Source organism: Myotis nattereri (genome assembly GCF_964212035.1).
Source record: "Myotis nattereri genome assembly, chromosome: 17".
NCBI classification, from domain to species: Eukaryota; Metazoa; Chordata; class Mammalia; order Chiroptera; family Vespertilionidae; genus Myotis; species Myotis nattereri.
In genome coordinates this window covers 87,945-114,944 of record NC_138092.1, presented here as the reverse complement: position 1 = coordinate 114,944, position 27,000 = coordinate 87,945, and the positions used below count along the sequence as shown (strand labels likewise).

The 27,000-nt window shown below is 55.6% G+C and overlaps 1 protein-coding gene across 1 annotated transcript in view; it reads right to left on the bottom strand.

Annotated features, from left to right (window-relative positions):
* ARHGAP39 (Rho GTPase activating protein 39) overlaps window positions 1-23,824 on the bottom strand; it is a 38,965-nt gene extending 15,141 nt beyond the window's left edge. Inside the window, exons 1-5 of the mRNA XM_081111363.1 lie at window positions 23,661-23,824; window positions 7,258-7,417; window positions 4,660-5,091; window positions 4,164-4,247; window positions 214-1,585 (exon numbers count right to left, since the gene is read on the bottom strand). Of these exons, the coding sequence (XP_080967489.1) occupies window positions 214-1,585; window positions 4,164-4,247; window positions 4,660-5,091; window positions 7,258-7,337 (1,968 nt within the window). The 5' untranslated portion in view covers window positions 7,338-7,417; window positions 23,661-23,824. The remainder of the gene's footprint in view (window positions 1-213; window positions 1,586-4,163; window positions 4,248-4,659; window positions 5,092-7,257; window positions 7,418-23,660) is intronic.
* Between the last annotated feature and the right edge of the window lie 3,176 nt (window positions 23,825-27,000).

Sequence of the window (27,000 nt, the reverse complement as noted above, 5' to 3'; positions counted from 1 at the left end):
GGTTGGCATGCCTGTCCATCTCCTCTGCATCCATGGCCTGGAATCAGGGCACAGCCTCTGGCCCCAGGTGACCTGCCAGCACCCAGGTGGGCCTCACCAGGAATGGAGGTGAGGGAGGCCTGCCCTGGGCGAGTCCTTGGAGGTATCTGCTACCGGTCCACCTGGCTGCCAGCAACAGTGAGCGACCCACCCCTGCCTGCCAGCTGTTCATACCTGTGAGGGGTGGAGGTAGGGTTCGGGTGAAGCCAGGTTGGTCTGCACAGAGACGCTTTTCTCGAGCAGGATCTGGGGGAAGGCGAGCCTCTCCAAGGCGCCCCTCTGCCAGTGCCTGCTGCTCTCCTGCTGGGCCAAGGCCTCATCCTCGCTGAAGGCGCGCACCACAGGCCCGGGCATGGGGAGTGGCACGGCCCCATCACTCTCGTAGCCTGAGCCGTCCTGCTGGGAGTCCCAGCTTCCCCTCTGCCTCATGTGGAAGTGGGCCTGCTGCGCCTCCCAGGCCAGCCTCGCCTGTGCCAGGAAGGGCTCGGCCCCACCCCGTGCCCCGTCTGCCTCGCCCGTCTTGGCCTCCATGTGCTTTGGGGCCAGGCTGGGCCCACACTTGGGCCGCTCCTCAGCCAGGGACTGTGGGAGCAGGTCAAGGTCCCCAGGGCTATCGGTGGACGAGGCACTGGGGGCATGGCACAGAGAGGGGTTCCTGCTCTTTCTCTTGCGTGTGCCTGGGGAGTAGCCCGTGGAGGACATGGTGTCCTGCTGGCTGGACCAGGACATGGCATCATCCTGGGCCTGGGGGAGCGGCGAGGGGGGAGGGGCGTGCCGCAGCTCGGGGCCCTCCATGCTGCTGTAGTCCCCGGACGTGACCCCCAGGCGCTGGTCCCGCAGCAGGCAGGGGCTGGGCTGTAGCGAGAGGGACCCCCCACCAGGGTTGGGCGTGTACTTGTGCCGCGGGCCTGCCCGCAGCCTGGGGCCTGAGCCGGCCTGCTCCACGTACACCAGCTGCCGCACATACTCCTTCCCTGCAGGGCTGTACTCCAGGCTCAGGAAGCGCTCTGGGCACCTCTGCCGGGTGAGCACCAGCTGCTGGAATGGGGAGGCAGAGGCAGGCTTGGGCGACTGGGGGAAGGGCACGGGCTTCCGGCCCGGAGAGCGCTGGGGGGAGCCACCCTGGCAGGCACCGCTGGCCTCATACTGCACGTCCATGGGGGGCTCATCGTAGATGGGGGCCTGGAATTCGATGGGGGGCTCCTCGTAGAGGGGGGGCTCGTAGGCATAGCGCGGGGAGGAGGGCTGTGAGTCGCAGGTTGGCTTGCGGGGCTGGGCCAGCAGTGGGGAGCAGCTCCCCAGCTCGGACCTCTTCAGGAAGGGCGATGGCCTCCGCTCTGGGAAGAAGACTGAGCTGTCTGCGTCCGGGGCAAATGTCTGCAGGCTGGGCGAGTGCTGCCCACCTGAGGGTCTGCGGGGGCGGCCCCCAGGCTGGCTGTCCAGGGGATACCCGTTGCCCTGTGGGGAGAGGAAGCTGGGCTCCCGGTCAGCAACTTTGATGAGCATGCGCTCCTTGGTGCCCGAGTTCCACCGGAGGGAGGAGGTCCTGGGGGAGGGACAGGCACAGGTTACCTGGGGGAGGCACTGGGGTGCACAGGCTACTGGTGGAGGCGCAAGTCTGGCCCTGCTGCCAGCCTGGACCGTCACCCACCCACCCTGGTCATTTCTCTTCCTCCTCCTCATGCCCCCTCCCCCGGTGGGGGCCTGGTCCTTACAGGAGCGGCTCCCTGTAGATGTCCTGCAGGGAGCTCCCCCAGGTCCCCAATTGGGCGGCATCCTGACACTCCCTGCGAGGGCCCTGGGTGTCTCTGCTCTGGCCCCGGCCCAGCACCACACACAGCACTGCCTGAACAGAGAGTGGAGCAGCCCTCCCAGAGGCCTGTGGAGTCAGCCGTTCATGGCGTTTCCTCACAACCCTTTGTGTTTCTGTGGTGTCAGCTGTTACATCACTGCTTTTGCTTCTGATTTTATTTATTTGGGTTTTCTTTTTGTTTCCTGATGAGCATGGCTAATGGTTCATCAATCTTGTTTATCTTTTCAAAGAACCAGCTATTGGTTTCATTGGTCTTTTGTACTGGTTTTTAGTCTCTATGTCATTTATTTTTGCTCTAATCTTTATTATTTCCTTCCTTCTACTTACTCTGGACTTTTCTTGTTGTTCTCTTTCTTTAAGTTGTAGGGTTAAACAGTTTAGTACAGTGGGGCCTTGACTTACGAGTGTCCCGACTAACGAGTTTTTCGAGATACGAGCCGTCTCTCGGCCGATTTTTTGCTTTGAGTTGCGAGCTAAAATTCGGGTTACGAGCCAGCTTCAGATACCCCACCGCTAGTTGGCACAGCGAACGTCACAGTGAACGCCACAACATCAGCCCAGCATCACGTGTCTCACTCGTTCACTTTAAGATTTGACATACGAGTAGTATGAGTTACGAGCTCCATCACGGTACGAATTAAACTCTTAAGTCAAGGCCCCACTGTATTATTTTTTCTTGTTTTTGAGGTAGGCCTCTCAGGACTGCTTTTGCTATGTACCAGATATTTTGGGTGGTTGTGTGTTCATTTTCATTTGTTTCCAGGAAGGTTTTTATTTCTTTTTGATCTCATTGGTAACCCATTCATCACTATTATAAAAATCCCATGGCCCTGCTGCCGTCACGCCATAACGACCAAATGCCAAAAGGCACCTGCTGAAAGTCATATGATTTCTTCATGGGAACAAGTGTTGCTCCGTTCAGCTCTCATCTTCCAACGAAGGTCAATGTAAGTGCTCCTGAGAAGGAAAGGTGAGGGCAGGAAACTAGTCTTATCGCCATCCACAACTGTCTTCAAGGTGGGCGAGGCACACGTGGGTGGGCGGGGCTGTGTGTGCAGCCGAGGTGTGCACAGGTGGGCGGGGACTTGACGCTGGGACCCCGAGGCACCGGGTCTGGGTCTCTCGCGATTTCACACGGTGGGCCTCTAGTTGCTTAGTAACATGCTATTTACCCTCCATATGTTGGAATGTTTTAGGGAATTTTTACTGTATTTGATTACTAATTTCATTCCACTGTGATCTGAGAAGGTGCTTGATAGGATTTCCATCTTCTTGAACTTGCAGAGACTTGTTTTATGTCCTAACATGTGGTCTACAGCTCTGTGTCCCTGGAGGCCACATGTATCACACCCACATCCCCTTTGGGTGCAGAGACCCAGGACTCAGCTGCTGTCTGTCAGCTCCTTAATACATTTTAGTTCTGGAGTTGTCCGCCTCTTTCTTCAGTCTCGGCCCCGTATTCCTTTTAAGGTTGGGTCCCCTGCACCTTCTGGCATTTGGTCATTACGGCGTGACGGCGGCACTGCCACAACACGGAGGCCCACCAGCCAGCCTCCCACACCCGCGTCACTGACGAGGACAGAGGCACAAGGAGGCTGGACACACGCCCGTGGTCACACAGCCACATGGCTGGGCCCAGGGCTGGCTCATAGCCCCTCCTGGCTGTTGAAGTACAAACCCGGTTACCGCTTCTGAGCTCAGTCATTCAAACTGCCGGAGCAGAGGCCCCTCAGGTCTTCAAATTCCTCCCCAGCACTGGGGTCACTCCTGGTCTGTGCTGGGGCACCCAGGCCACCCACAGGCACACACCCACCTGGACCCCCACAGCTGGGGCAGGAGACTCCTGCTGCAGCCTGGCCAAGGAATGGCCCCGCCCAGCATAATGGCTGCTGCCACTCCTGGGTCTCAAGTGTCATTTCCAGAACCTTCCAACACCCTGCAAGGTCAAACCCAGGGCCAAGAGAGGCCCAAGCGCCCTTCCCTACAACTAAAGCCAAGGTGCCCCTTCACCTGGGAAGTGTGTGGTGCACGGCCGGGAGCTCCCAGGAAGACCACATGCTCAGGTGCTTCGTTGCTTGGCCAGTGGCCCCCATGATCCCCAAGATGGGCCGTGGCAAGGTTCTCCTAGAACCAAAAGCTGCCACAGGAACCTGAGGCCGCTCGGAGGCCTCTGCCCTGCACCGGCGGCCCTGCCACGCACAGCCACTGGGTGCTTCCTGCTGAGCCAGCTCTTTTCCAGCTCACCCGAGAGCAGCCAGGAAAACCACCCTCCGCCAGGAGACAGGGCCAAGCCTGAGACAGCGGGCTCTACCTGTAGTGGAGAAGCTGGCCGTCTGCACTGTAATCCCGGTAAACCTCATAGTCCTTCTCAGGAAACACTCCTGGTGGGGAAGAACTGAAAGGCAGCAAAATGAAACCAAGGCCGTGAGCATGAGAAATGGCCTGCACTTAAAACAGCAGCCTTCCCGCCGAGTGTGTGTCACCCTGTGTTTCTCAGGGGGGACCCCAGTGCCCTGGCTCCTGCCCACAAAGCTGTCCCCTTCATCAGGGCAAATGAGTATTTCTTCCCCCTGATCTGACCTCTGTGCAGCCCACCTTCCCCCAGCATGCAGGAGCACCCGCCAGCTGTGCAGGTCCCGAACGCACAGAATCTGCCTGTGCCACCGGCCCTTCCCTTCCAGGCACTGCCATCGTCCTCAGGGGAGCAAGACGGACCCCACTGTGCAAGTCAGGTCTCCAGGTTTCCACTGTCCCTGGTGAAACCCAGCCAGCCCCCACCTGCCCTGCGGGCCCCCCACCTGCCCCACCTGCCACTTTCCTCCTTTGCCGCCCCAAAGGCCATCTGCCGGCTTCTCCCCAGCGGCTCCTGTGCCTTCTCCCCAGGGTCTGGCTCGGGGTCCAGGGAGGAGCTGGTGCTGCCATCGCGGCTGAGGCTGCTGCCACGCCCAGGGCTGTTTTCCGCGGAGGCGCGAGGGGACTCCGTGTTCTGCTTCAGTGTCTGCAGCTTGGCCAGGGGGATGATGTCGCAGCCCTGCGGCCGGTGCCACACGGTGCGCTGCGTGGTGGCGCTGTAGTAGTAGAATCGCGACGTGTTGGGGTCGAAGAGCTCCCACCACTGGTTCTCGCTGGTGCGCTTGATGCGGACGCCCGCGGGCGGGTCCCACACGCACTCACCGGTGACCAGGTTGGCGTACATGCGCTCGCGCGTGCGCGGCTCGATGATCTCCACCCATTCCAACCTGGGAAAGAGCCAGCGTGAGCGCGTGGGCAGGCGCCCCGCCCCAGCCCCTTCCCGCCCCCAGCACCATGGAGCACCCACCCACTGGGCGCGCCTGCAGGGGGCACTCCCTCACCACGGAGCTTCAAATGCCAGACAGCCGTCCTTGTGCCACAAGACCTTCCTGAAGCTTACCAGTGTCTCCTCGTCACGTTCAACGTGGAGGGCACACAATCAGGCCATCACAGAAACAATTTCAGATAAAAAAGCTGGAAAGATGGCCTTCCTCCTGCCTCCCCTGTTAGCACCCAAAGCACCGGAGGGTCAAGGTCTGGCAGGACGGCAGGCCAAGGACGGCAGGCCAGTGACGGCAGGCCCACAGCCCAGGGGCCAGGCTCCCGGCTTCACATTGCGGCCCCCTCGGGGCTGGAGTGCGGTGGGAGCTGCTGCCTCTCGCCATCGCTGGGCCCACTGCTTCAGCACGGTGGCCTCTGCCTGCGGCACCATCGCCAGCTGCTGGCCACCACTGTGCCCTGCTCCCCTGCTCCCCTCCCTTCCGTGCGGGAGGCAGGGCTCCGTCCTGGGCGTCTTGTTTTGTAACAGAGACTGCCATGTGTCGGCCACCTTTCCTTTCCTTCTTGTTTCTGAGAATTGTCGTCAGTGCATTGGAGCCAAAGTGATGACACACGGGGAGCAGGAGCTCAGATGCTCCCAACACTTTTCTACTTTGCTGTACTCTCCGAGTTTTCTACGATGTTACAGATCGCTTACTTTCGTAATCAAGCCCTGGTTCATAGGTCAGTCCTCAATCCTCAGCAATGCTGGCCGGGCTTAAAAGATTTTTTTTTAATAAAACTCCTGCTGCCCTGGCTGGTTTGGCTTAATGGATAGAGCATCGGCCTGAGGACTAAAGGGTCCCTGGTTCAATTCCAGTCAAGGGCACATGCCCGGGTTGCAGGCTCATCCCCACTGGGGGGCGTGCAGGAGGCAGCCAATCAATGATTCTCTCTGATCACTGATGTTTCTCTCCCTCTCCCTTCCTCTCTGAAATCAATAAAACTATATTTTAAAAAAAGCTTGAGGCTTGTCTTTTCACTCTCTTTATAGTACATTGACTTTTGATGAAAAGCTTGTAACATAGAATTTATAAATCTTTTTCTTCATAATTTCTCCTCTGTCTATTGTGTTTAAGAAATCTTCCCTATTTCTAGGTCAAAAATATTCTAAGTTGACTTGCAAAGTTTTACAGCTTTGCCTTTCATGAATTTCATGAAATTCTTAATCTACCTGACTTTTGTTTACGATGCGAAACCTAATTCTCCCCACATGGACAGCCAGGGGTCCCCATGACGGGTGTGGCAGGGCACCTGTGTCTGAGCTCCTGCTGGCTCACTGGCCCAGCCTCCCCTGACCAGCACCAGTGTCTGAACAGCACTGGCTGTGTACTGGGTGCAGCATTACCCAGACCCCACATCCTGCTTCTTCAGTCACATCCAGGCTATTCTTGACCCTGTGTTCCCTATGAATTGTGGAATCACCTGTCAACTCTCACACACTCTGTTGGCACCTTCACAGGATCTATTCCAGGAGAAAACAGAAGCCTTTGTGATGACTTAGTCTTACGCCCAACCACGGTGTATCCACTCATTTAGGTCTTCTCTAAAGGGTCAGATTTACTCATGGTGACACCTCCCTGGGCGATGTGTGCCAACACTGGCCATGACATCTGGGGCCCGCCCTGGACGATGTGTGTCAAGGGTGGAGGGTGGAAAAGGTCACAATGGTCACAAAGAGTGAATCTGCTCAGAGGACACATTCCTGTTCTTGCAACTTTTCTGTAAGTGTGCCATTATTTCCAGACAAAGTTAAAAATTAGAAAACTAAAAATGAAAGAAAAAAGAAAAATGATGAGCTACAGCTACCTGCCTTGGGGTGGATCGATGCCCAGAGAGGGCACAGGGATTGGGCCCAGCATCAGGGCCTGCAGAGTGTCTGGCCCAGGCAGCCGTGTCCACTTGCGTGAGGAAAACCTCTCCCTGTCTTGCATCCAGGGGACAAAGTGGGGGCTATGCCTTCGGGCTAGGCTTCCACGGGAAGAGGGCACACTCGGAAGCAAGCGCAGGTCAGCCTCGACGCCCCTCACGGAGCCAGTCCTCTGGTGGCCTAGCCCCGCAGTGGCTGCCCTCACCTGGTGCTCGGCCCCGCGCCCCGAGGCTCCGGCAGGCCAGCACGATGGCTCTCGCTGTCGCAGTCCTGCGCCTGGGACATCGCAGCCGCTCCCCGTGACCCCGCGGACAGTCAGCGGATCATCGGGATGCCCCTTCAGCACCACTAGGGAAGGTGCCACCCTGCAAGAGAGCACTGCTGTCTAAGCACATACAGTCAGAAAACATGTTATTAGACCTTGGGGTTTTGGAGCCAGTAACAGCCCAGAGCGCTGGTGAGAGTGAGCCAGTTTCTCAGGTCCCTGGGCCCTGCCCCCGAGCCCCAGCCGGGACCCAGACCTTGCCAGCCCATGAGAAGGTACCCAGACCCTCTCATCAGCTGTCCCCAGGAAAGCTGCCCACTGCCTCTCAGATGTAGTGCCCTCGGGCGTCAGGCAGGGCACTATGGTGACAACATGGGTGAAGCACATGGCGCAGCCCGACAGGGCAATGCTCCAGAATTTTTGATGCAGCTGATTCATAACAAAGGGTGGACTTCTCAAAAGTGTTGACTACATACAAACATAGGCCGGGGGCAGGAAGGGGGCAAATCTTGACCCAAAACTCAATGCCAGATAAACTGTAGATCTAAATGTTAAAAGTAAAACAAAAAGGCCTTTAGGAAAAATGTAGACAATAGTCTTTGTGGTCTTACAGTAGGTACAGGTATTTTAATCAGAAAAACCTGCCCGGCCAGTGTGTCTCAATGGTTGAGTGAGGATTTACGAACCAGGAGGTCACAGTTCAATTCCCAGTCAGGGCACATGCCCAGGTTGCAGGGGCTCGATCCTCAGTAGGGGGTGTGCAGGAGGCAGCCAATCAATGATTCTCTCTCATCGTTGATGTTTCTCTCTCTCCACCTCCCTTCCTCTCTGAAATCAATAAAAAGTATATGTAAAAAATTAAAAATACATATATATTAAGAATTAAATGTTATTTTTTTAAAAAGAAATAAAAAAATTAAAACAAAAAAGAAATTTAAAAATCAAACTATAAGACTTTTCATTGCTAATTTTGAGCAATTTGATTATGATGGGCCTTGTGTAATTTTTAAAAAAATGTATTTTATTGATTTTTTTACAGAGAGGAAGGGAGAGGGATAGAGAGTTAGAAACATCGATCGGCTGCCTCCTGCACACCCCCTACTGGGGATGTGCCCGCAACCAAGGTACATGCCCTTGACCAGAAGTGAATCTGGGACCCTTCAGTCCACAGGCCGACGCTCTATCCACTGAGCCAGACCGGTTAGGGCGGCCTTGTATAATTTTATTAACATTTCTTGTGCTTAGGATTTGTTGAGACTTTGATCTAGGTTTCACCAAATAGTTTTTCTGTCCCTCCCTTTTGGGAACTCCAATTACACAGACGTCAGCCCTCTGCCAGCTGTCCCACATTTCCATCATGTTCTTTCCTGCTCTTGTTTGTTTAAAAGTACTTTTCCTCTCCTTGTTTTAGCGTGGACCAGTCTTACTGTTTTGTTTTCAAGTTCACTCATCTTTGCTTCTGCAATGCCTATTCTGCTGCTAATCCCACCTAGTGTGCTTGCATTCAGACAGTTTAGTTTAAACTCTAGAAGTCTAACTTGGATTTAATTTTTAGTTAACTGTCTTTACTTCACCTGTCTGTACTTAATGGGTCTAATGTTTCCCTTAGTTTTTGAACTTATGGAATGCAATTATAATTCCTTTAAGGACCTTGTCTACACAGCCTATCATAGAAGTCAGTTTTGCATCAGTTTTGTTTGACGTTTCATTACATTATGAGTTGTATTTTCCTGTTTCTTTCCATGCCTAGTCATTTTTTATTGGATGCCAGAGACTGAATTTTACCCTGGGAAGCTGTGTGCGTTTGTGTCCCTTCCTCTACCCGCCCTGGTCTTCGCTCTAATCACATTTTTGTCTGCTGTTTCAGCGCAGCAAGTTCTCCCGAGCAGCCTGTCTTCTGAGGACAGTTCGTTTTCAGCCCCGGCCGCCCTGCCGCCTGCGGGTGCTACCGGGCTCTCAGGTTCGGAATGTTTTTGTTTTTTCTTTCTTAGTTTTCTCACATTCTCTCCTTTGATTCATTTTGTCTTTTCTTAGAGCTCTTCTCTCTTTATATGTTTTGAATGTTTTTGGTGCAGAGACAGTTCTATCAAAAATTTCCTTCTGCCCTAACCAGTTTGCCTCAGTGGATAGAGCGTCGGCCTGCGGACTGAAGGGTCCCAGGTTCGATTCCGGTCAAGGGCATGTACCTGGGTTGTGGGCACATCCCCAGTGGGGGGCGTGCAGGAGGCAGCTGATCGATGTTTCTCTCTCATCAATGTTTCTAAGTCTCTATCCCTCTCTCTTCCTCTCTGTAAAAAATCAATAAAAATATTAAAAAAAAATTTCCCTCTGTTTCCTGGGCTAATCTTCTTCTAAACATCTTCTCGCCAGCCGTTCCATTGCACCCATTGCCTCTTTTCTTCGCTTCCTCTAGTGTCTACCTCAGGGTCCCTGGCTGCCCCTGATTACTGCTCGTCCCTAAGGAAAGAGACAAGAGTCAGACAGACTGAAATCAGGCGTGTTGTCCCAGAAGGCTCTATTGCCAAGTTTTCTTACAGGCTCTGCTCTGAAAACGAGTTTCTGGTCTCTTAGGGCATTTTCTGGTTGCAGGAGACAGCAATCCGGCTCAAATGGAAGACACAATGCCCTGCGCCTCCCGGGTGAGCCCCAGGGCCGGACTCTCAGGAAGGCGGGCAGCTGCCTCCTGCTCTGCCAGGCTGGCTGCCCCGCAGGCCTGCTCTCCGCCTGCCGCACAGCAGCACCCCATCCCCTCAGGGGCCAGCAAGCGAGGTGCGAGGGTTTCTAACGGGCCATCAGGGCCTCGGTCACGGTGACGGCTGGTGCTGCCAGGTGGGCGGGAGGAGGGCGACTCCCCAGCAACAGCTCCTTCAGAGTGACCTTGGCCCTGCCCACTAACTCCAGCCCGGACCCAACCCTTGCTCGTCGGCGAGTACGTCCCTGTAAGTCCATGGGAGCCGCGGCCCAGGCCACAGAGACCCTCGTCTCGGCCAACGGTCGGCAGCTCCACAGCAAGTTGGGGTTTCCTATCTTCTCCCCATTTCCCCAGTGGGGTCTTACAGAAATGCAGGCGGAGCACCCGCCTTCCTCTGGCAGCGCACCTCCCCCAGGCACCATGCCCCGTTCTCCACGCCCACCAGGCCACAAGCCCCTTCTGTCAAGTCCACGTTCCACTGGTTCCCCTAAAAGTCCTCTTTGTTCAGCGCAAACTCCGTCCCCTCAAGGCTCAGGCCTTACTCCTCCCAGCTGGCTGACATCCTTCTCTGACTTAAATCTTGTTCCCTATTTTTCATTCTTGTTGTTCATTTCGGTGAATAAACAAGTGTTGACTCAGCCATGGCTTCCAGAAGGCCCGAGTGCCTCTCTCACTGCTGTTTTCCCAAGTTTCCCCATGTGAACAATGAGTGCTCTGAGTCCCACGTCTGCAGGCTGGGCTCTGAGCAGCAGGCACAATGCCCCATTCTGCCAGGCAGGGCGGCTGGCATCTCCGGTCCCCTGCTCCACAGGATGACCACCCTAACCGCTACAGCTGTGGCCCAGCCCATCAAGTCATGGAATCAGCTCGCAGGTTAACATCAGCTTCCAAACCTTCCCGGGCCACCCCACAGAGGAAGGACGCGTGTGTGGAACCACATCATGGGGCAGAAAGTGAACCTGACGGTGATGGTGGCGTTGTCTCTGAAGCACTCGGAAAGCTGCCACCTCACGGATGGAGCTTGGCTGCTGCCTGGCGCCTAAGGTCACAGGACAGGCAGTCAGGAACCCCCGCCCCCCAACCACTAGGCCGTGGCCAAGCCCCCACCGTCGCTGCCTTCCTGAACTTCCCTTGCCAGCTAAACGGCACCAGGGGTCGCGGTGGGACCAAGAACAAAATATGCGAGTTGTCAGAGCGAGAAGCTGGTCGCGAGCAGGGACAGCGGCCCCTCCAGCAGCACGGCGCTGCCCACTGGGCTCGGAGACACGAGAGCAGCGGTGGCAGGCTCCATGGCAGAGGGGCAGCACTCTCAGCCTGCAAGGCTGTGCCCACACCCACCCCTGCCACCCCTCCCAGTGCCTTGAGGGTCAGAGGTCTCCATGCTGCTACGCCCGCCCCACCTTACGTGGCAAACCGGGGGCTTCGGCAGGGGCGCTGTGGGCAGCTCGGTGATCTCAGACCCGGGACAGAGGACCTGGTCCCAGGGGAAGGAGAGCCAGCAGCACCTTGCGACAGAAGATGTTCTTACTGAAACCTCACTGTGATGGTTTAATATCTGAAACTAAGGTAATGACTCTGCTTACAACTGCACTCCCAGTGCCTAAACTTTTGCTCAGTGAATCAACAAACATTAAATGAATCACTGGCTGATCTCTTAACAGAAGTCTCCTTTCGAATGAAAAAGGTTAAGAGAGGAAGGGGGACACGCTCAGGCCACAGGGCACCAGCAGGTCGGCCCTGACCCAGGCCACAGCTGCTAAAAGGAGAAAATGGGGGGGCGGGGGGGCGTCCTCAAGGAAAAGAAGAAAAGTCTTAAACAGTGAAACTGCAAACACAGAGAAGGCAGCCTGGCCCACCTTCCGGCCCAGGACACCTGGCCTCGGGATCTGAAGTGAGCGGAGCCTGTGCTTTGCAACAGGGGGAACGGAGCCTCCGCTTGTGCACATTTCTCCCCGCTTTCAGCCTGTTTGCTCTCTGTAGTTTTCTGCTCTGCTTTTGTCCTCTGCACTTAGTTTTAAAATTGCATTTTCAATAAGAGTTTTTTTTTAATATTTTTTATTTTATTATGATTATTTTTTGTTGTTGCTAATCTTTACCCGAGGATATTTTTCCATTGAATTTTTAGAGAGAGTGGAAGAGAGAGGGACAGAGAGAACCATCAGTGTGAGAGAAACACATCGATTGGTTGCCTCCTGCATGAGCCCTGACCAGGGCATGGCCGGGGAGGAGCCTGAAACCAAGGTACATGCTCTTGACCAGAATTGAACCCGGGACCCTTTGGTCCACAGGCTGACGCTATATCCACTGAGCCACACCAGCTAGGGCAATAAAATAGTTTTTAATTTCTATCAGTGGTCATTACAACTTTTCTCAAAAAGTCCTCAAGCCTACATTTCTCCAGTTCTCAGCTGTTTCCAGGTCACTTCTCACCTGTCTGCAGGTGGGGGGCAGCCCGCCAGGCTCCTGGGGGTCCCATTGGGGAGACAACGCCTGCTCCATCCCTCGCCTCTCCTTGCTCAGTATCTTGTATGAGTCTTTAAAACAGAACTCACATCACAGCCTCCTGGGGTGGGTTTGCTGCCTATTTCCTGGGAAAGGAAGCTGAGGAGGGCCCTGCACTCTGTCCTGGCCAACGCCCCCAAATGCTCCATGCAGACGACCCCTCACTTGAAGGAGGCTTGTCACCTTGAAAGTCACCCCAGCCCAGGCCTCTCGGATGGACAACACAGCGGAGCAGCCCTGAGGGCTCAGCCCCCAGCCCCCAGCACTAGGTACCAGTGTGAAGAAATGGGGCTCGGCGCCCACTGAGGACCTCGCAGCCCCAACAGTCACTTGGCACCACGGGCAGTGAATACGCGGGAAATCCACTCGGCGTGACACCTGCCCTGCTCCCAAGAGCTGCAGTCACAGCCCCTCTGTGGACTCTTCCCACCTGGGGCTCCTGGGGCCCCCTGCCCCAGCCTCAGTCCCCGTCCCACACGTGAGCCGGGAGCGGTGCAGGGCCACGGCCTGGCCACACCGCCTGTGCCAACACTGGGATAGCAGGACGGCCAGCAGGTGACGAACACACCCAGAGCAGGGCACGATGCCGGCACCTACACAGCATGCTTGAGGGAGCCCTAGTCACCACCCGGGCCTCTTGCCATCCCCCCATCCCCGTGGTGGGAAAGTTCCAGTCGTGAGTGGGTGCGAAGAGCCTTGATGCCAACTTCCCACGCGGGCGGGCGCCGGAACAGAAGATGCTCTGCGCTGCTCGCAGGCCTGTGTGGAGGCCCCGGCCCAGGAAGCGGCAATCTGCTCCTGGAACAGGGCGGTGCCCCTCCCGCAGCCGGGGCCCCTGTGCCCACTCCTCAGTCCCGAGTGTGAGCACCCACCCCAGCCCTGTCCTGTCCTGTCCCCAGGGCAGCCCCATACCCTCCTACCCACAGGCTGGCAGGTCCGCCTGCAGACACTGGGTGGTGCTGACCGTGTGTGTGGACAGGTGTGTATGTATGAGCACATGAGAGCATGGTGCCATCCTGTGTGGGCATATGTGTGGGCCTGACAGAGTCCGGAGCGGCCCTCCTCCCTGCTGCTCCTTACTCCCTCGGGCACATGCCCCACCACATGGCCACCCTGCACCTGGCCCGGCCTCTGACCTCTCCGTGAGCTCCTTCCACACCCATGACCTGGAGGAGAGAGTGACTGGAGGGAAGGGAAGGGGCCAACGCCTGACAGGGTATCCTGAGACTCCCTGCCTCAGCCACAGAGCCCTCGGGTGGGGGTGAGCAAGTGGAACAGTGAACAGCACCTGTCAGAGGCAGGGGCCACCTCCAGGAGGCTGGACCCTCGCATCCTGTGGGAGGACTGGCGCTCGGGGAGGCGGGGCTCCAGAACACAGCCCAGGGCCCCAGGAGGTCCCGTCCCCCAGGTGAAAGGCCAGCAGACATTTTTCAAGCGCAGTTTGATGATTTCCATGAACATATACACCCACGCAGCCGAGCAGAGCCCACGGAAGAGGCAACTCATTGTTTGCTGGGGCGTGGGGCTTGGGTGGGAGTGGTGTGAGAAGCCACGGAAGGTCTGGTCCAGGGGTCCTCAAACTTTTTAAACAGGGGGCCAGTTCACTGTCCCTCAGACCGTTGGAGGGCCGGACTATAGTTTAAAAAAAAAAACTATGAACAAATTCCTATGCACACTGCACAGATCTTATTTTGAAGTAAAAAAACAAAACGGGAACAAATACACTATTTGTATTTGCATGTGGCCCGCGGGCCGTAGTTTGAGGACCCCTGGTCTGGTCTGAACTGAGCCCAGGGAGGCTCCCTTTCAGGAAGAGGAGTGAAATGAAGTTGTTTTCAGATGCAGACTCAAGAGCAGACCATGAGAGCACGAAGGGCGGAGGGCCGGAGCCGCAGGACTGAAGCATGCTCAGTGTTTCACAGGCAGAGAAGGCCATTTTTGAGTGAAAACCACACAGGCAGGTCAATTTGATGGGCAGTTACAGAGCTGTTCTCACCTGAAAGGTTCATCTACACCAGAAGAAAGTAAAACAAAACAAACTTTTAAAACAATAAAAGCAGGGCATAAAACATCAGGAAACACAGTCCCAGGTGGGGACGCTGGGTCTGCACAGGGCCCCGGGCACAGCAGGGCCTCGGGCGTTGGGGGGCTGCACCCTGTGTCCGCAGTGGGTCTGAGGGGAGCCACTGCTGCCTTGGGGGGAGTGGGGAGGAGGCCTCCTGGTTACTTGCTGGAGTTTCCAGAAAACTGTTGATGAATCTGAGAAACATTTCACCGGAAGGGCCGAGCGCGGCCAGACGATGGGAGGACCAGAGCAGCAGTGGGAGCCCTCAGCACCTACAGGCGATAAATACCTGGGAGCAAACGTGCCCATTTCTGTCACAATAATGACGAGAAAGCTTTGACCAGCCTCTAAGAAAGAACAAACAAACAACATGAGAGTTTAAACTATTTTTAAAAAATGTTCAATCTGTCGATGAGTTGGGAGGATAGTTCAGAACCTCAGAGGGCAAACGCGAAGGGAAACCAGGAGTCGGCCTGAGGCCTGGCCAGCAGCAGCCGTGGAGGGTCCGTGCAGCCTGAACGCAGTAGCGAGGACAGAGCCTGGGACGGGCCAGAGTCAAGCTGCAGGCACCAGGGAGAGCCAGGCAGGAGTGGCACACAGGGGTCAGGCCTGGGGCAGGACGGAGGTCACCACAATCAGTGTCCTAAGGTCTCTGAATTGTTTTGAGAAAAGTAAAAATAACAGTTTAGATTCTGATACATGAATTCTGCATGTGAAAACATCTGGGGTGGCGGCCCCTACGGAGCCGAGGAATGAATCCCGATCTAGCAGAGGAGAAAAAGGAGAGAAGAAGAGAAACAATTAAAAACAAGTTAAGAAAGGAGGAAAGAGCAACCTGTCCCAAATGACAGGACACGCAGAATACAGAGCTGGCAGAAATAGACTCAGAGAACCTCACGAAACAACAAGGAGACAGACACTGTCAGACCAGATGTTTAAAGCCCCGACACGCACTTTATACCCAACACACTGAAAACATAAGGATGTGGGGTTCTGAACGACAGGAAGGCACAAGCTACCCCGACGACAAAGCTGGTGCAGCTCCAGGAATGCGGCTGCTCCAACAGGCCACCCAGCCGAGGAGGCGAGCGCGGGCAGAACCTCTAGGGCAGGAGAGGGGCTCGGCTCGCCAGGCGTCCTCTTGGGGGCACGCAGGGCTCAGATCCTTGCGCACCATCCACGGAACATTCCTGAAAACTGACCACATACCAGGGCCTAATGTGAGTTCTCAACAAAAGTCCAAGGATGGGCTGCCCAGCCCCAGTCCGTGTCCACGCACATGCGCCCACGCACACGCACACGCACGCGCACACTGGCAGACGAGCCACACGCGAGCCCACGCGAGGCAGGCCCGCTGGTCAGCTGCTGTCAATACTGCCGCCTGATGAGGGGAGAGGGAGGGGTGTGGGTGCCGGCTCCGGAAAGAAGCAGCAGCCGCCTCGGGGACCAGAAGGCTGACAGACAACCACGCGTCACGAGCACGCGAGGCTGCGGCTGCCATCCCGGGGAGCCCAGGCCCCGCCGCGCACGCAGAGCTCCACGCAGTCTCCCCGCACGGACCTGGTCTGCTGACCACAACACTGCACTACCCGGGGAACAGCAGGTCAGCCATGCGCATGTCAGGGTGGTGTCTGCACTGGTGTGCAGGGCATGACGACCTGTCGGGGGCTGGAGAATAAGCCACAAGAGACAGCCTTCTGTGTGGGTAACAGCATCACCCCACAAGTCACCACGCAGACAGTGGAGGGGCAGCATCTGGCTTGAACTGGAGCACGACCCCTTACCCTTCAAAGTACCCACAGAGACTCGTGTCTAACACCTACTGCACACAGTGTAATGCACGGCAAGAGCCGTACAAACACCTACTGTGTGCAGTATGTAACCCCCAGCAAGAACCACCTCTGACACCTACTGTGTGCAGTGTAACCCCCAGCAAGAACCACCTGTAACACCTACTGTGTGCAGTGTAACGCGCAGCAAGAACCACCTGTAACACCTACTGTGTGCAGTGTAACGCGTGGCAAGAGCCACCTCTGACACCTACTGTGTGCAGTGTAACGTGTGGCAAGAGCCACCTCTAACACCTACTGTGTGCCTGCCTCAGAGCCTGCGTGTCACCTGCTGCATGGGGGCAGCATCCTCTGTCCATGTGGTGGCCCTCTCACTGCACCCCATGCGCAGCCCCTAGCAGGTGAGTCCTGCAGGCACACAGGTGACCACCCAGTGACAGGCATGAGGAGGACTGGAGGACAGAGCACAGGGCAGTCCAAGGGCGGGGCCAGGCAGGGCTGTAGGGCCCTGTGGAGGGGAGGCTGCCACAGGCACGCCTCTGCAGGCCAGCAGCAAGTCGCCTTGGTGGCTCAGGAAGAGGTCCGAGCTTTGGATACAAGTTTAGAAGAAATCAGCATATAACAGAAACTCCACTTTCCCTAATCGTGTGTTTACAGGCAGAAGAGGGGACAGGCAGAGAGCCAGGCTGAGATGAACTAGCAGAGGTGACTGAGGGGCGGAGAGGGCCTGGGTGGCCTGGAGACAGGAGTGGGGGATGGGCTGAGCAGGTGGGAGGCAGGTACAGGACGGGGTGGTGGCCTGGGGACATGCCCGGAGCCGCTGCTCTGAAACGTGCAGCAGGTGTACACGTGCCAGAACTGGTTCAGGGAGACACCACCACACGGGTCATGGGCAGGGGCACTGTGGTGGGTACGGGGCCTGATTTTAGCTGAAAACTCCACAACGCTTTGAACAGAGGCGTGAGCTGCAGCTCTGACAGACCACAGCCTGCTGGTGATGACAGTCAAGCCCCCCTCCCCGCCATGGACACGGCCTAGACACTGTACGGCCGAACTCTCACCACGCTTCCTGGTAAAGCCTCTTCCCACCAAGACTCTGGAAACCCCATTTGTGCGCCCGTCTATGTTGAATGCACCTAGAAAACCACTGGGCTAAACCATGATTGTCTTCCTACGGCCACAGAAGAGCCCAGATGGCCACACTCATGGGCCTGGGCACTGAGGTAGCGGCCAGCACACAGGGAGGGAGCGGGTTGGGCTGGAATGGACAGCAGGTTGCTGTGAGGCTGGACAAGGTGGTGGTGGTTCACAGTGCACTGGCTGCCAGGCCGCCATGGCAGGGGAGACCAAAAGCAGACAGAGGTGCCTGGTGCTGACTTCTGCACGTGGGGGTGCCACCTCCCCTTCTGCAACAGCCTTTGCCTGGCCCCCATTTCTTCTTTTACCCATTCAGCGTGCAATTTTACTCTATTTAGCACATGCACAGACGCCTGGTGGCTGTGCAGGGACCACGGCCCGGCTCAGATGCCCTGGGAGGCAGGAGAACTTCTGGGCTGAGGGGGGGACCAGGAAGGGCTCCTGCTAGGACAAGCCCCAGGAGGGTCAGAGGAGCTGAAGGGGCCCCTGAGCTTTGCTTTTCTGGGGTGAGGAAGGAACAGGAGCAGGCGTGGCTGGTGCACACGGCTGGAGAGCAGAGCACGGGAGCCAGGAAGGAGGGGTGCGGTCTCCAGGACGGGCTCGGGACCTGCTCCTGGGCCTCCTGTGCACCAGGCTGCGGAGCAGCACCTGGCCTCATGCAGCCGACGTCAGGGGCCCCTCTCCCAGTCGGGACAGTGACAGATGGCTCAGACAAACCACCCCTGAGTGAGAACCACAACTCTGCACCCCCCTGCGCAGCGCTGTGGAAGACAGAGGGTGGGGAGCCCACCCAGGAGGCGTGGCCATCGTGCAGACGGGACCTGGTGCAGCCCCTGCTTGGCAGTGGCCCCTGGTGACAGGGGAATGATAGGTTGGTAACTACTTGGGAGGTACAAAGAGCAACCCCCAGAGCAATGGGCCGTGGCCGTCAGGGGAAAGCCCAGATCCAAGCTTTCAGGTAGCCACCAAGCAGATGCCAGTCCCCAAGGTCCCCAAGCACCAGACGCCAGAAGTGGAGAATGCAGGGTCTGGGGAGCCTGAAGGAGGCTGTCTCCAGTGCCCCAGGCTGAGCAGGGAGGGCTGGCTGGCACCGCCTCTCCCCCCAGTCCCCTGAGATGGCTCAGAGCGTGGAACAGGCTTGTTTTCTCTGGGTGCGGTGGGAGGAAGGGGTCCACAGCATTGTCTCCAACTGTTTGCTCAGCCGTTCCCCACAGGAGGGTGCACATCCTCCGCAGTGCCAGGGGACGCCTGCCTATTTACGGGAGAGGGAAAGAGCGTCCGTCCCCTCCCCTGGTGGGCTGGGGCAGGTGACCGGCTTTGGCCCATGGAACCTGAGCTGTCAGCTGAAGCTTGAAGAGACACCGTTTCTGCCACTCTGCCATAAGAATGCCATGATCCAAACAAGGGCTGGCCCCAGACCCATGAATGGGCTCTCAGAGAAAAGCCACAAGCAAATGAAACGTGAGCAAGACGTAAACCTGCTGTTGTGAGCCAGTGAAATGTTGGGTAATTTGTCACCTCGGCCTCCTGCTGAGAAAGCTGTCCAATTAACTCCCTGAACCAAATCTCTCCCTTCTCCAACCCGTCCTGCTCACTCCTGTCAGGTCGATGTTCCTAATCCATTTTTTCAGGACTTGCCCTGCCCCCATTAGCTAGACGGCTACAATCTAAAGTCTTTCCCCTGAATTCAGACTCACATTATAATCCTTATTTCCTCCTATTCCTTACACAACCTTCTAACCCCACAAACCACTCATAACCCAACTTCTTATCTTTGTTCCGACACCACTTTCTGTTTCAACTAGTCAGTTCTGCCAAAGCACCCACAGACAATAAAAGCGAAGGCTTCAACAAAACTTTATTTATAAAGACAGGCAGGGGAACTAACACCTACTGCACACAGTGTAATACAGACCTGGTCTGGAGAACTGTTTAAAGGGCTCATAGATGTAATAGGCTTTGCCCTTTTCTAACTTCTTCAAAGAACAGTGTGCCACAGTAGACACACAACTAGCTGAGCATAGATTAGATGTTCAGTTACAAAGTACTGAATCAGCCCTAGCCCGTGTGGCTCAAGGGATAGAGCGTCAGCCTGTGAACTGAAAGGTCCCAGGTTCGATTCTGGTCAAGGGCACACGCCCAGGTTATGGGCTCGATCCCCAGTGGGGGATGTGCAGGAGGCAGCTGATCCATGATTCTCTCTCATCGTGGATGTTTCTATCTCTCTCTCCCTCTTCCTTTCTCTCTGAAATCAATAAAATATTTTTTATTTTTTTTAAAAAAAAGCCCTAACTGGTTTGGCTCAGTGGATAGAGCATCGGCCTGAGGACTGAAAGGTCCCGGGTTCGATTCCGGTCAAGGGCATGTGCCTTGGTTGTGGTCACATTCCCAGTAGGGCGTGCAGGAGGCAGCTGATTGATGTTTCTCTCATCGATGTTTCTAACTCTCTACCCCTCTCCCTTCTTCTCTGTAAAAAATCAATAAAATATATTTTAACAACAAAAAAGAAAGTACTGAATTAATGATACTTAGGAAACATTATAGAATATTGAAAAACATTCCTAATACTCAATAGTACAGTTTTCCCAGAGACTTCAAAAAAAGTAGGAAAAATCCACACCAAATGTTCAGCCAAGAATAATTCCACCTGGTGAAGCATAATAATGACCAATAAGCTCTTTTCACAATACACAAACTGTGTCAACGACCAGTATAAGTTTCTGAGTTTAGTGGGGAAGCAACTCCTATTATCAGAACTCTCAGACATATGAGGATAAACTCCATTTATGTCACCACCAGTTCCAGGGAAATACAAAACCCTGCAAATGCCTGTCCCAGGAAGCCCAAGACGGGAGCTGGCAGAGCGGGAGTGAGCCAGGCAACAGGCCCCGATGAGGAGGTCCATCCCAGCAGATGGAACAGTGTGGCCAGAGGATGGGGGTCAGGGTCAGACAGGACCTCAGGAAGTAGGCCAGAGCTGCCAGGTAGCGCCAGGGACAAGTCCCCAAGGCTGACGGAAGCCACAGAAAGCAGGTCCTGGAGGCAGCAGAGAGGGTGTGGATCGACCTCGGGGGAACAAGGAAGGTAAGAGAAGAAGGGGCCTGGAAGCAGGCAGACACCCCAGCTCGGTTTTGCCGGAGGCGTCTCCCAGACCCAGCGAGCACAGGGCTGTGCTGGCATCCACATGCACCGAGCTAACTTGGGGAGGGAACGTGTTAAGACTCACAACAAATGACCAAATGACAACGGGTCGGTGGGAAGGCTCAGCAAAGGGGTCTTGTGAGCAAGCTGGATGCCTCCCTATCAGCACAGATTACACAGACATTTTTCAAGAGCACCAAGAACCTGAAAGAAGCCTAACCAGACACTGAGTCACTGTTATTAAAGTGTTCAAGGGCAGTCCCCGCCAGCACGCACGCAAGAGAGGTTGGGATGGACATTTTATTTTATTTATTTATTTTAAAAAATATATTTTATTGATTTTTCACAGAGAGGGATAGAGTGTTAGAAACATCGACGAGAGAGAAACATCCATCAGCTGCCTCCTGCACACCCCCCAACTGGGGATGTGCCCGCAACCAAGGCACATGCCCTTGACTGGAATTGAACCCGGAACCTTTCAGTCCGCAGGCCGACATTCTATCCACTGAGCCAAACCGGTTAGGGCGGGATGGACATTTTAAAATCTATCTTGAGATATTTTCAAATTTGCTCACAAAAGCTGTTTTGTTACCATTTGTTCTGAACATTAAATGTTCTCGTTATAAATCCCACAAATGCCAAAAGGCTACCTAACGGGGAAGGGCTTCCCCTAGCCTCAGCATCACACCGATGAAGACGGCAGACGGTGTGTCTAGGGTAAGTCTGAGGCACTTTCCCTCGATCTGAGAAAGGGAATCATCTCCTTAGGAAATTTTCCACTTTGTTCTGAAGCAAGTTAAGTCTAATTTCTTCCAACAGTTTAGCAACATAGGATGTCACAGCACTGGTATATCCAAGTTCTCACTGTCTATTGCTATGTCCTTCCTGTTACTTGAAGTTTGTTAGAAAGTTATCTTTTGTATTTCAAGGATAACACTGTAAAGTATAACAACTATGGCTTGGGTAGCATAATTAAAACAGAAAATTACCCAAGAACTCTAAATCTAAATCTTATTTCTGTCGACAACAATCCTACCAAACCCCAAGGGCAGTAAGAACTGGAGTATTCAGGTGGCTCATCGGAAGCTTTCTTTTTCTAAAAATATTTTATTTTATTTTTTAAAAAATATATTTTATTGATTTTTTACAGAGAGGAAGGGAGAGGGATAGAGAGTTAGAAACATCGATGAGAGAGAAACATCGCTCAGCTGCCTCCTGCACACCCCCCACCGGGGATGTGCCCGCAACCCAGGTACATGCCCTTGACCGGAATCGAACCCGGGACCCTTCAGTCCGCAGGCCGACGCTCCATCCACTGAGCCAAACCGGTTTCGGCTCTAAAAATATTTTAAAAGCAGTTCTATATAAGTTATCTAAGTACAGGAGACTTGTTCCTTGTGTATCGTCATAAATAAAGACTTGTTTCTTGCCAGGCGTGGCTCAGTGGTTGAGCATCCACCTATGAACCAGGAGGTCATGGTTTGATTCCCAGTCGGGGCACATGCCTGGGTTGCAGGCTTGATCTCCAGTGTGGGGCGTGCAGGAGGCAGCTGGTCAAAGATTCTATCTCATCATTGGTGTTTCTCTCTCTCCCTCCCTTTCCTTTCCTCTCTGAAATCAATAAAAATATATTAAGGAAAAAAAAAACACACTTGTTTCTCCACATATGGCCCGATCTTGCCTTTGTAAGAAAAGGGAGCCATTGACTTGATGTTAACATAAAAGGAGGAGCGTGAGGCTCCCCGACCACAGCAAATGCACCTGGAACCACATCTCGGCAGTGACGACATCCTAACCTTTGCGAACACTTACAATGTAACAAGCACCAAGCGTTTTACAGTTTTGGATTCGATGAGTCCTCATCACCACCCTATGAGGCCACTATGATCGGCGCTCCCATTTTACAGATGAGGGACCAAAGGCACCGAGTACAAAGGCAGGCGTCTGACTCCAGCACCCGCCCTCTTTCCCAGCCTCTTGGCCAGAGAGCTGACGAGACAAAGTGCGGGCAGGAGGGCCCCGGTTCCTGCAGAGCCGGCGTCTGTGGCTCACCTGGTCGCCGGGACGCTTTATGGAGTGAGTCCTCAGGCTTTACAGCCGCACCTCCTATCAGATCTCCGTCCCCTTCCCCCGCGAGGAGACGCACACCTCGCTCATTGTGAAGGGGGAGCCCCGGATCGGGAACCACCTGCTGTTTGCAGAGGCACCCGGGACGCACAGGGTTCAATTCCCCGCACTGGCTTCAAAGACAAATCCCCTATTGTCTGCGCCGGGGGAGGAACACGAGCCCTGCAACGGCAGGTTTCTGCAGAGGTCACGGGAGGTTTGGTGAAACCACTCGGCGCGGAGGGATGGCGGGGGGAGGGGAAGGGGCGCCGCATTTTTGCTGGTGAAGGCAGCGCAGCGCCCACAGCAGCTGCTGGTGGGAGCAGCAGGCCACACGCCCACAGCTGCCGGGGCCTCGCACCGGCTGCGCGTTGCAGATAAAAGACGTCCTGACCCAAGTCCACGGCCTGCCTCGCCCGCGGCCTCGGCACAAAACGCCCCACCTCCGCCCACTCCGCTCCCACAACCGAGGGGCGGCCGAGGGGATCCCACTCCGGGGATCGCCTGGGGTGGGGGGGAGGCGAAGCGCCCAGCCCTCCCTGCTGCAGAGGCCGCGTCCGTGGGGCTCGGCGGCCCCGCACCCGCTCCCGCACGCGCCGACCCGGACAAATCCGGCGGCCCCCACCCGCCGACGGCGCCCCGGAGGCCGCGCCGACGCCCGAACTCGGGCCGCAGCGCCCTCACGCCCACCCCGGCCGGGCGCTCACGCCCACTCACGCCCTCTCACACCCCGTCCAGCGCGGCCCTCGCCCTCGCCTCCCGCGCACCCCGCCCCTGCCGCGCCCGGCGGCGGCCCCGTCCGTCCCCATCGGTGGCCGCGGTCCCGGATCCTCGCGCGGCCCCGCGGGGGCCGCTGCGCCGGCCTCTCCGCCATTTTCCCGGCCGCGCCGCCCACCGCCCGCGCTCTCACCTGCCGGCTGCGCGCTGGCCGCGCCGACACAGCCCCTCATCCCTGCCCGCGCGCCGCGCGTGAGATGCCCGCGGCTTCCCCGCCGCCGCCGCCGCCCGGTCCGCGTCCTCCGCCGCCGCCGCCGCCGCCTCCACCGGCCCAGTGCGCCTCGGCCGCGCGTCCTCCCGTCACCAGCGCAACCCCCCGCCTCCTGCCCCGCCCCCGCGCCGCCCGCGCCTGCCGCCAGGGGGCGCGGCCGCCGGTCTCCTGCGCGTGCGCGAGCGCCAGCGCGCGGAGTGCCGGGAGCCGGGAGCGCCGGAGGCCGGCTCCTCCCACGAGGCCGGCGCGGGGGCGGGTCCCGAACCGCGGTCGGCTCGCCGGGCTCAGCCTCGTCGTCGGTCCGTCCGAGCTGCCCTACGGGAAATCCCAGCCGCTGGAGCCGACGGGCAGGAGCGGGGTGAGCGTCCAGGGCTGTTCCCGCGGTTGTCTGGAGAGAGCAGCCCGGCGCCCTCGGACCTGTGCTTCCGTCACACGTGAACTTTCCGGACCTGGCCCCCACCCTCCCCGAGCCAAGCCTCCTTCCTCAGGGCCTGCGCCTCCCGAACCAGGTCCTCACCTCCCCACCCCCACCCCATGCAGATTCTCTCCAAAGGACGCAGCTCTGTTCCCACCTCCTCGGTGAGCCTGTCAACTCCTGGACAGAGAGCGGGGTCTCACCTGCAGGTCTTCTCCACCCGCCGCTGCTGGGGAGCGGGAGCGGGAGCGGGGGCGTGTGTGTGTGTGTGTGTGTGTGTGTGTGTGTGTGTGTGTGTGTTGTGTTTAGACTGCCGACCCAGGACCGTTCTCCTTGTTCTTGCTAGAAGTGGCTCCATAGACTCTTTTAAAAGGCTTTCAGCCCTGGAAGTTAAAAATTTTGTAACTTTTAAATCAGGGCAGTCTATGTCCTCCATGTCTGTCATTTTGTCTTCTTGCTGTCACCCTAACTCTTGGTAATTGCTCACCTTCATCTTGACTGGTACGCTCTTCGGCGCTTTCCAGTCTGCATTGAGCCTGAAATGGAAGCTGAGCAGCCTGAAACTCTCGCACAACAGGACACCAAAGCCCACACCACTCAAACCGTGGCCACACCCTGGATCCTGTCATCACAAGAAACTGTAAAGGGCTGAAAGCTCAATTTCAAATGCCCTGGGTTGAGTTCCGTGTCCTGTCCTGCAGTTCCTCCCTTCCCTGTGACCCAGCCCCTGACTTCTCCCATACAAGTGGTCAGGTGGTCCCTGCTCTCCTTTCCAGCTGCCTCTCCGTCGTACCCACCAGAGAAAACCCGACGGGGAAAGGCAAGCGCTCTCCATCACTACTGCAGGCGGGCCGGCCGGCTTCACTAAATGAAAGCTAGCACTTGGCAGCAATCTGAGGTTTCTCCAGGGTGATGTCTTCCACTCTCCAAAGTGACCATCAGAATTTCTCAGGCCGCAGTTGAGTCTCCCAGATGAGACCAAAACTCAAAGGCTCAGCCACAGCCTACCCGGCCCCTTCACCTTTCCAGTTCTTTTATATATATATATATATAATTGATTTTTTTACAGAGAGAAAGGGAGAGAGACAGAGAGTTAGAAACATCGATCAGAGAGAAACATCGATCAGCTGCTTCCTGCACACCCCCCATTGGGGATGTGCCCGCAACCCAGGTACATGCCCTTGACCGGAATCGAACCGGGGACCCTTCAGTCCGCAGGACAACGCTCTATCCACCGAGCCAAACCAGTTTCGGCCTTTCCAGTTCTTAATGCAGTCCCTCCCCCGGTGATGTGGTACCCACTCCCCCACCTCTGTCAAAAATTGTGCTCAGCCCCACAGGCGTTGCTAAGTGGTTACACATCAACCTATGAACCAGGAGGTCACGGTTCCATTCCAGGTCAGGGTACATGTCGGGGTGTGGGCTCGGTCCCCAGTAGTGGGCATGCAGGAGGCAGCCCATCAATGATTCTCATCACTGATGTTTCTCTCTCTCCCTTCCTCTCTGAAATAAAAATATATTTTAAAAATTGTGTTCAGCCACCTCCTCTCCTGAGTCATGTTCGTCTTTCCTACCTGCACCAATGCTTACACCAGACACGAGAGGTGGATCTTTCCAGGGGAACAACACTCTGGGGCCTTCTAGGACAGCAGGGTCCGTGAGGCCTGAAAGGTTGGGGACCGCTGCTCTAGGAGCTAAAACAGCTAATTTACCCACGTGCTTTACTAACAAAACAAGCAAAAAGACACTATCAGTGCTCCACATTCATGCATTGCCTTCAACTGACAATGTGATTTCAGGAGTTTTTCTTCTTTCCTTCCTTGCTTCTTCCTCTCTTCCTTCCCAAATATGTCTGAAGCATCTATCTGTATCATGTTCTGGAGACAGAACAGTGTCCAAGAAAATCCTGACAGCAAGTAACTCCAGATGTAATGGAAGAGAACCAGGTAGAAAGTGAACTAAGGCATGAGCTGTGATACAATGTGGGTATGAGAGCTGTGCTGTTTCCCAAGGGTGGGAGACTTACTTTTCCTGAAGGACATACATTATGTGGGGCAGGTATTTTTATTCCCATTTTAGAGCTGAGGGAAAAGTCCACAGAATAAGCCCAACACAGAAGAAAAAACGGGGCCTTTAGACCATTCCACACAGAAGACCACACGGGGCTGTCCAAGCCCACATTCGGAAGAGGTTCTGTGCTGGAGAATTGCTATTAACAGGAGAGGCAGAACATGAGCAGGTGGAGTAAGTCAAGCAAATCCCAGTTTAAATGTTAAACCTAATGCAGAAATGACCCCAAGTTCCCTAAGAAGACACAGGGAGGGTGGGAGCAGAGACTGAAGAAGAGACTTGCAGGGGTCACATTAGAACTGGCCTGGAAGGAATGAAGAGTGGGTTAGACAGCCCTGGCTTGTTTGGCTCAGTGGATAGAGCCTTGGCCTGTGGACTGAAGGGTCCTGGGGTCAATTCCGGTCAAAGGCACATGCCTGGGTTGTGGGCTCAATCCCCAGCGAGTCGGGGGTGGGGGGGTGGGGGGGTTTGTGTGTGTGTGTGCTGGAGGCAGCAGATCACTGGTTATCTCTCATCATTGATGTTTCTCTCTCCCTCTCCATTCCTCTCTGAAATCAATAAAAGTATATTAAAAAAAAAAAAAAAAGAGTGGGTTAGACAAAAGATTCCTCGGGGCAGTCTCAGCATTGAGTCAGGATAGCAGGGTACTTCACACCATGGAGATGAACTGGACCAGTGTTTCTCAAACTTCCCAGTTAAACTCTTTAAAATAGTTAAACACAAGCTTACCATGTAGCCTACTGTCTGTGACTCAAGAGAATGGAGAAGTTAGATCCA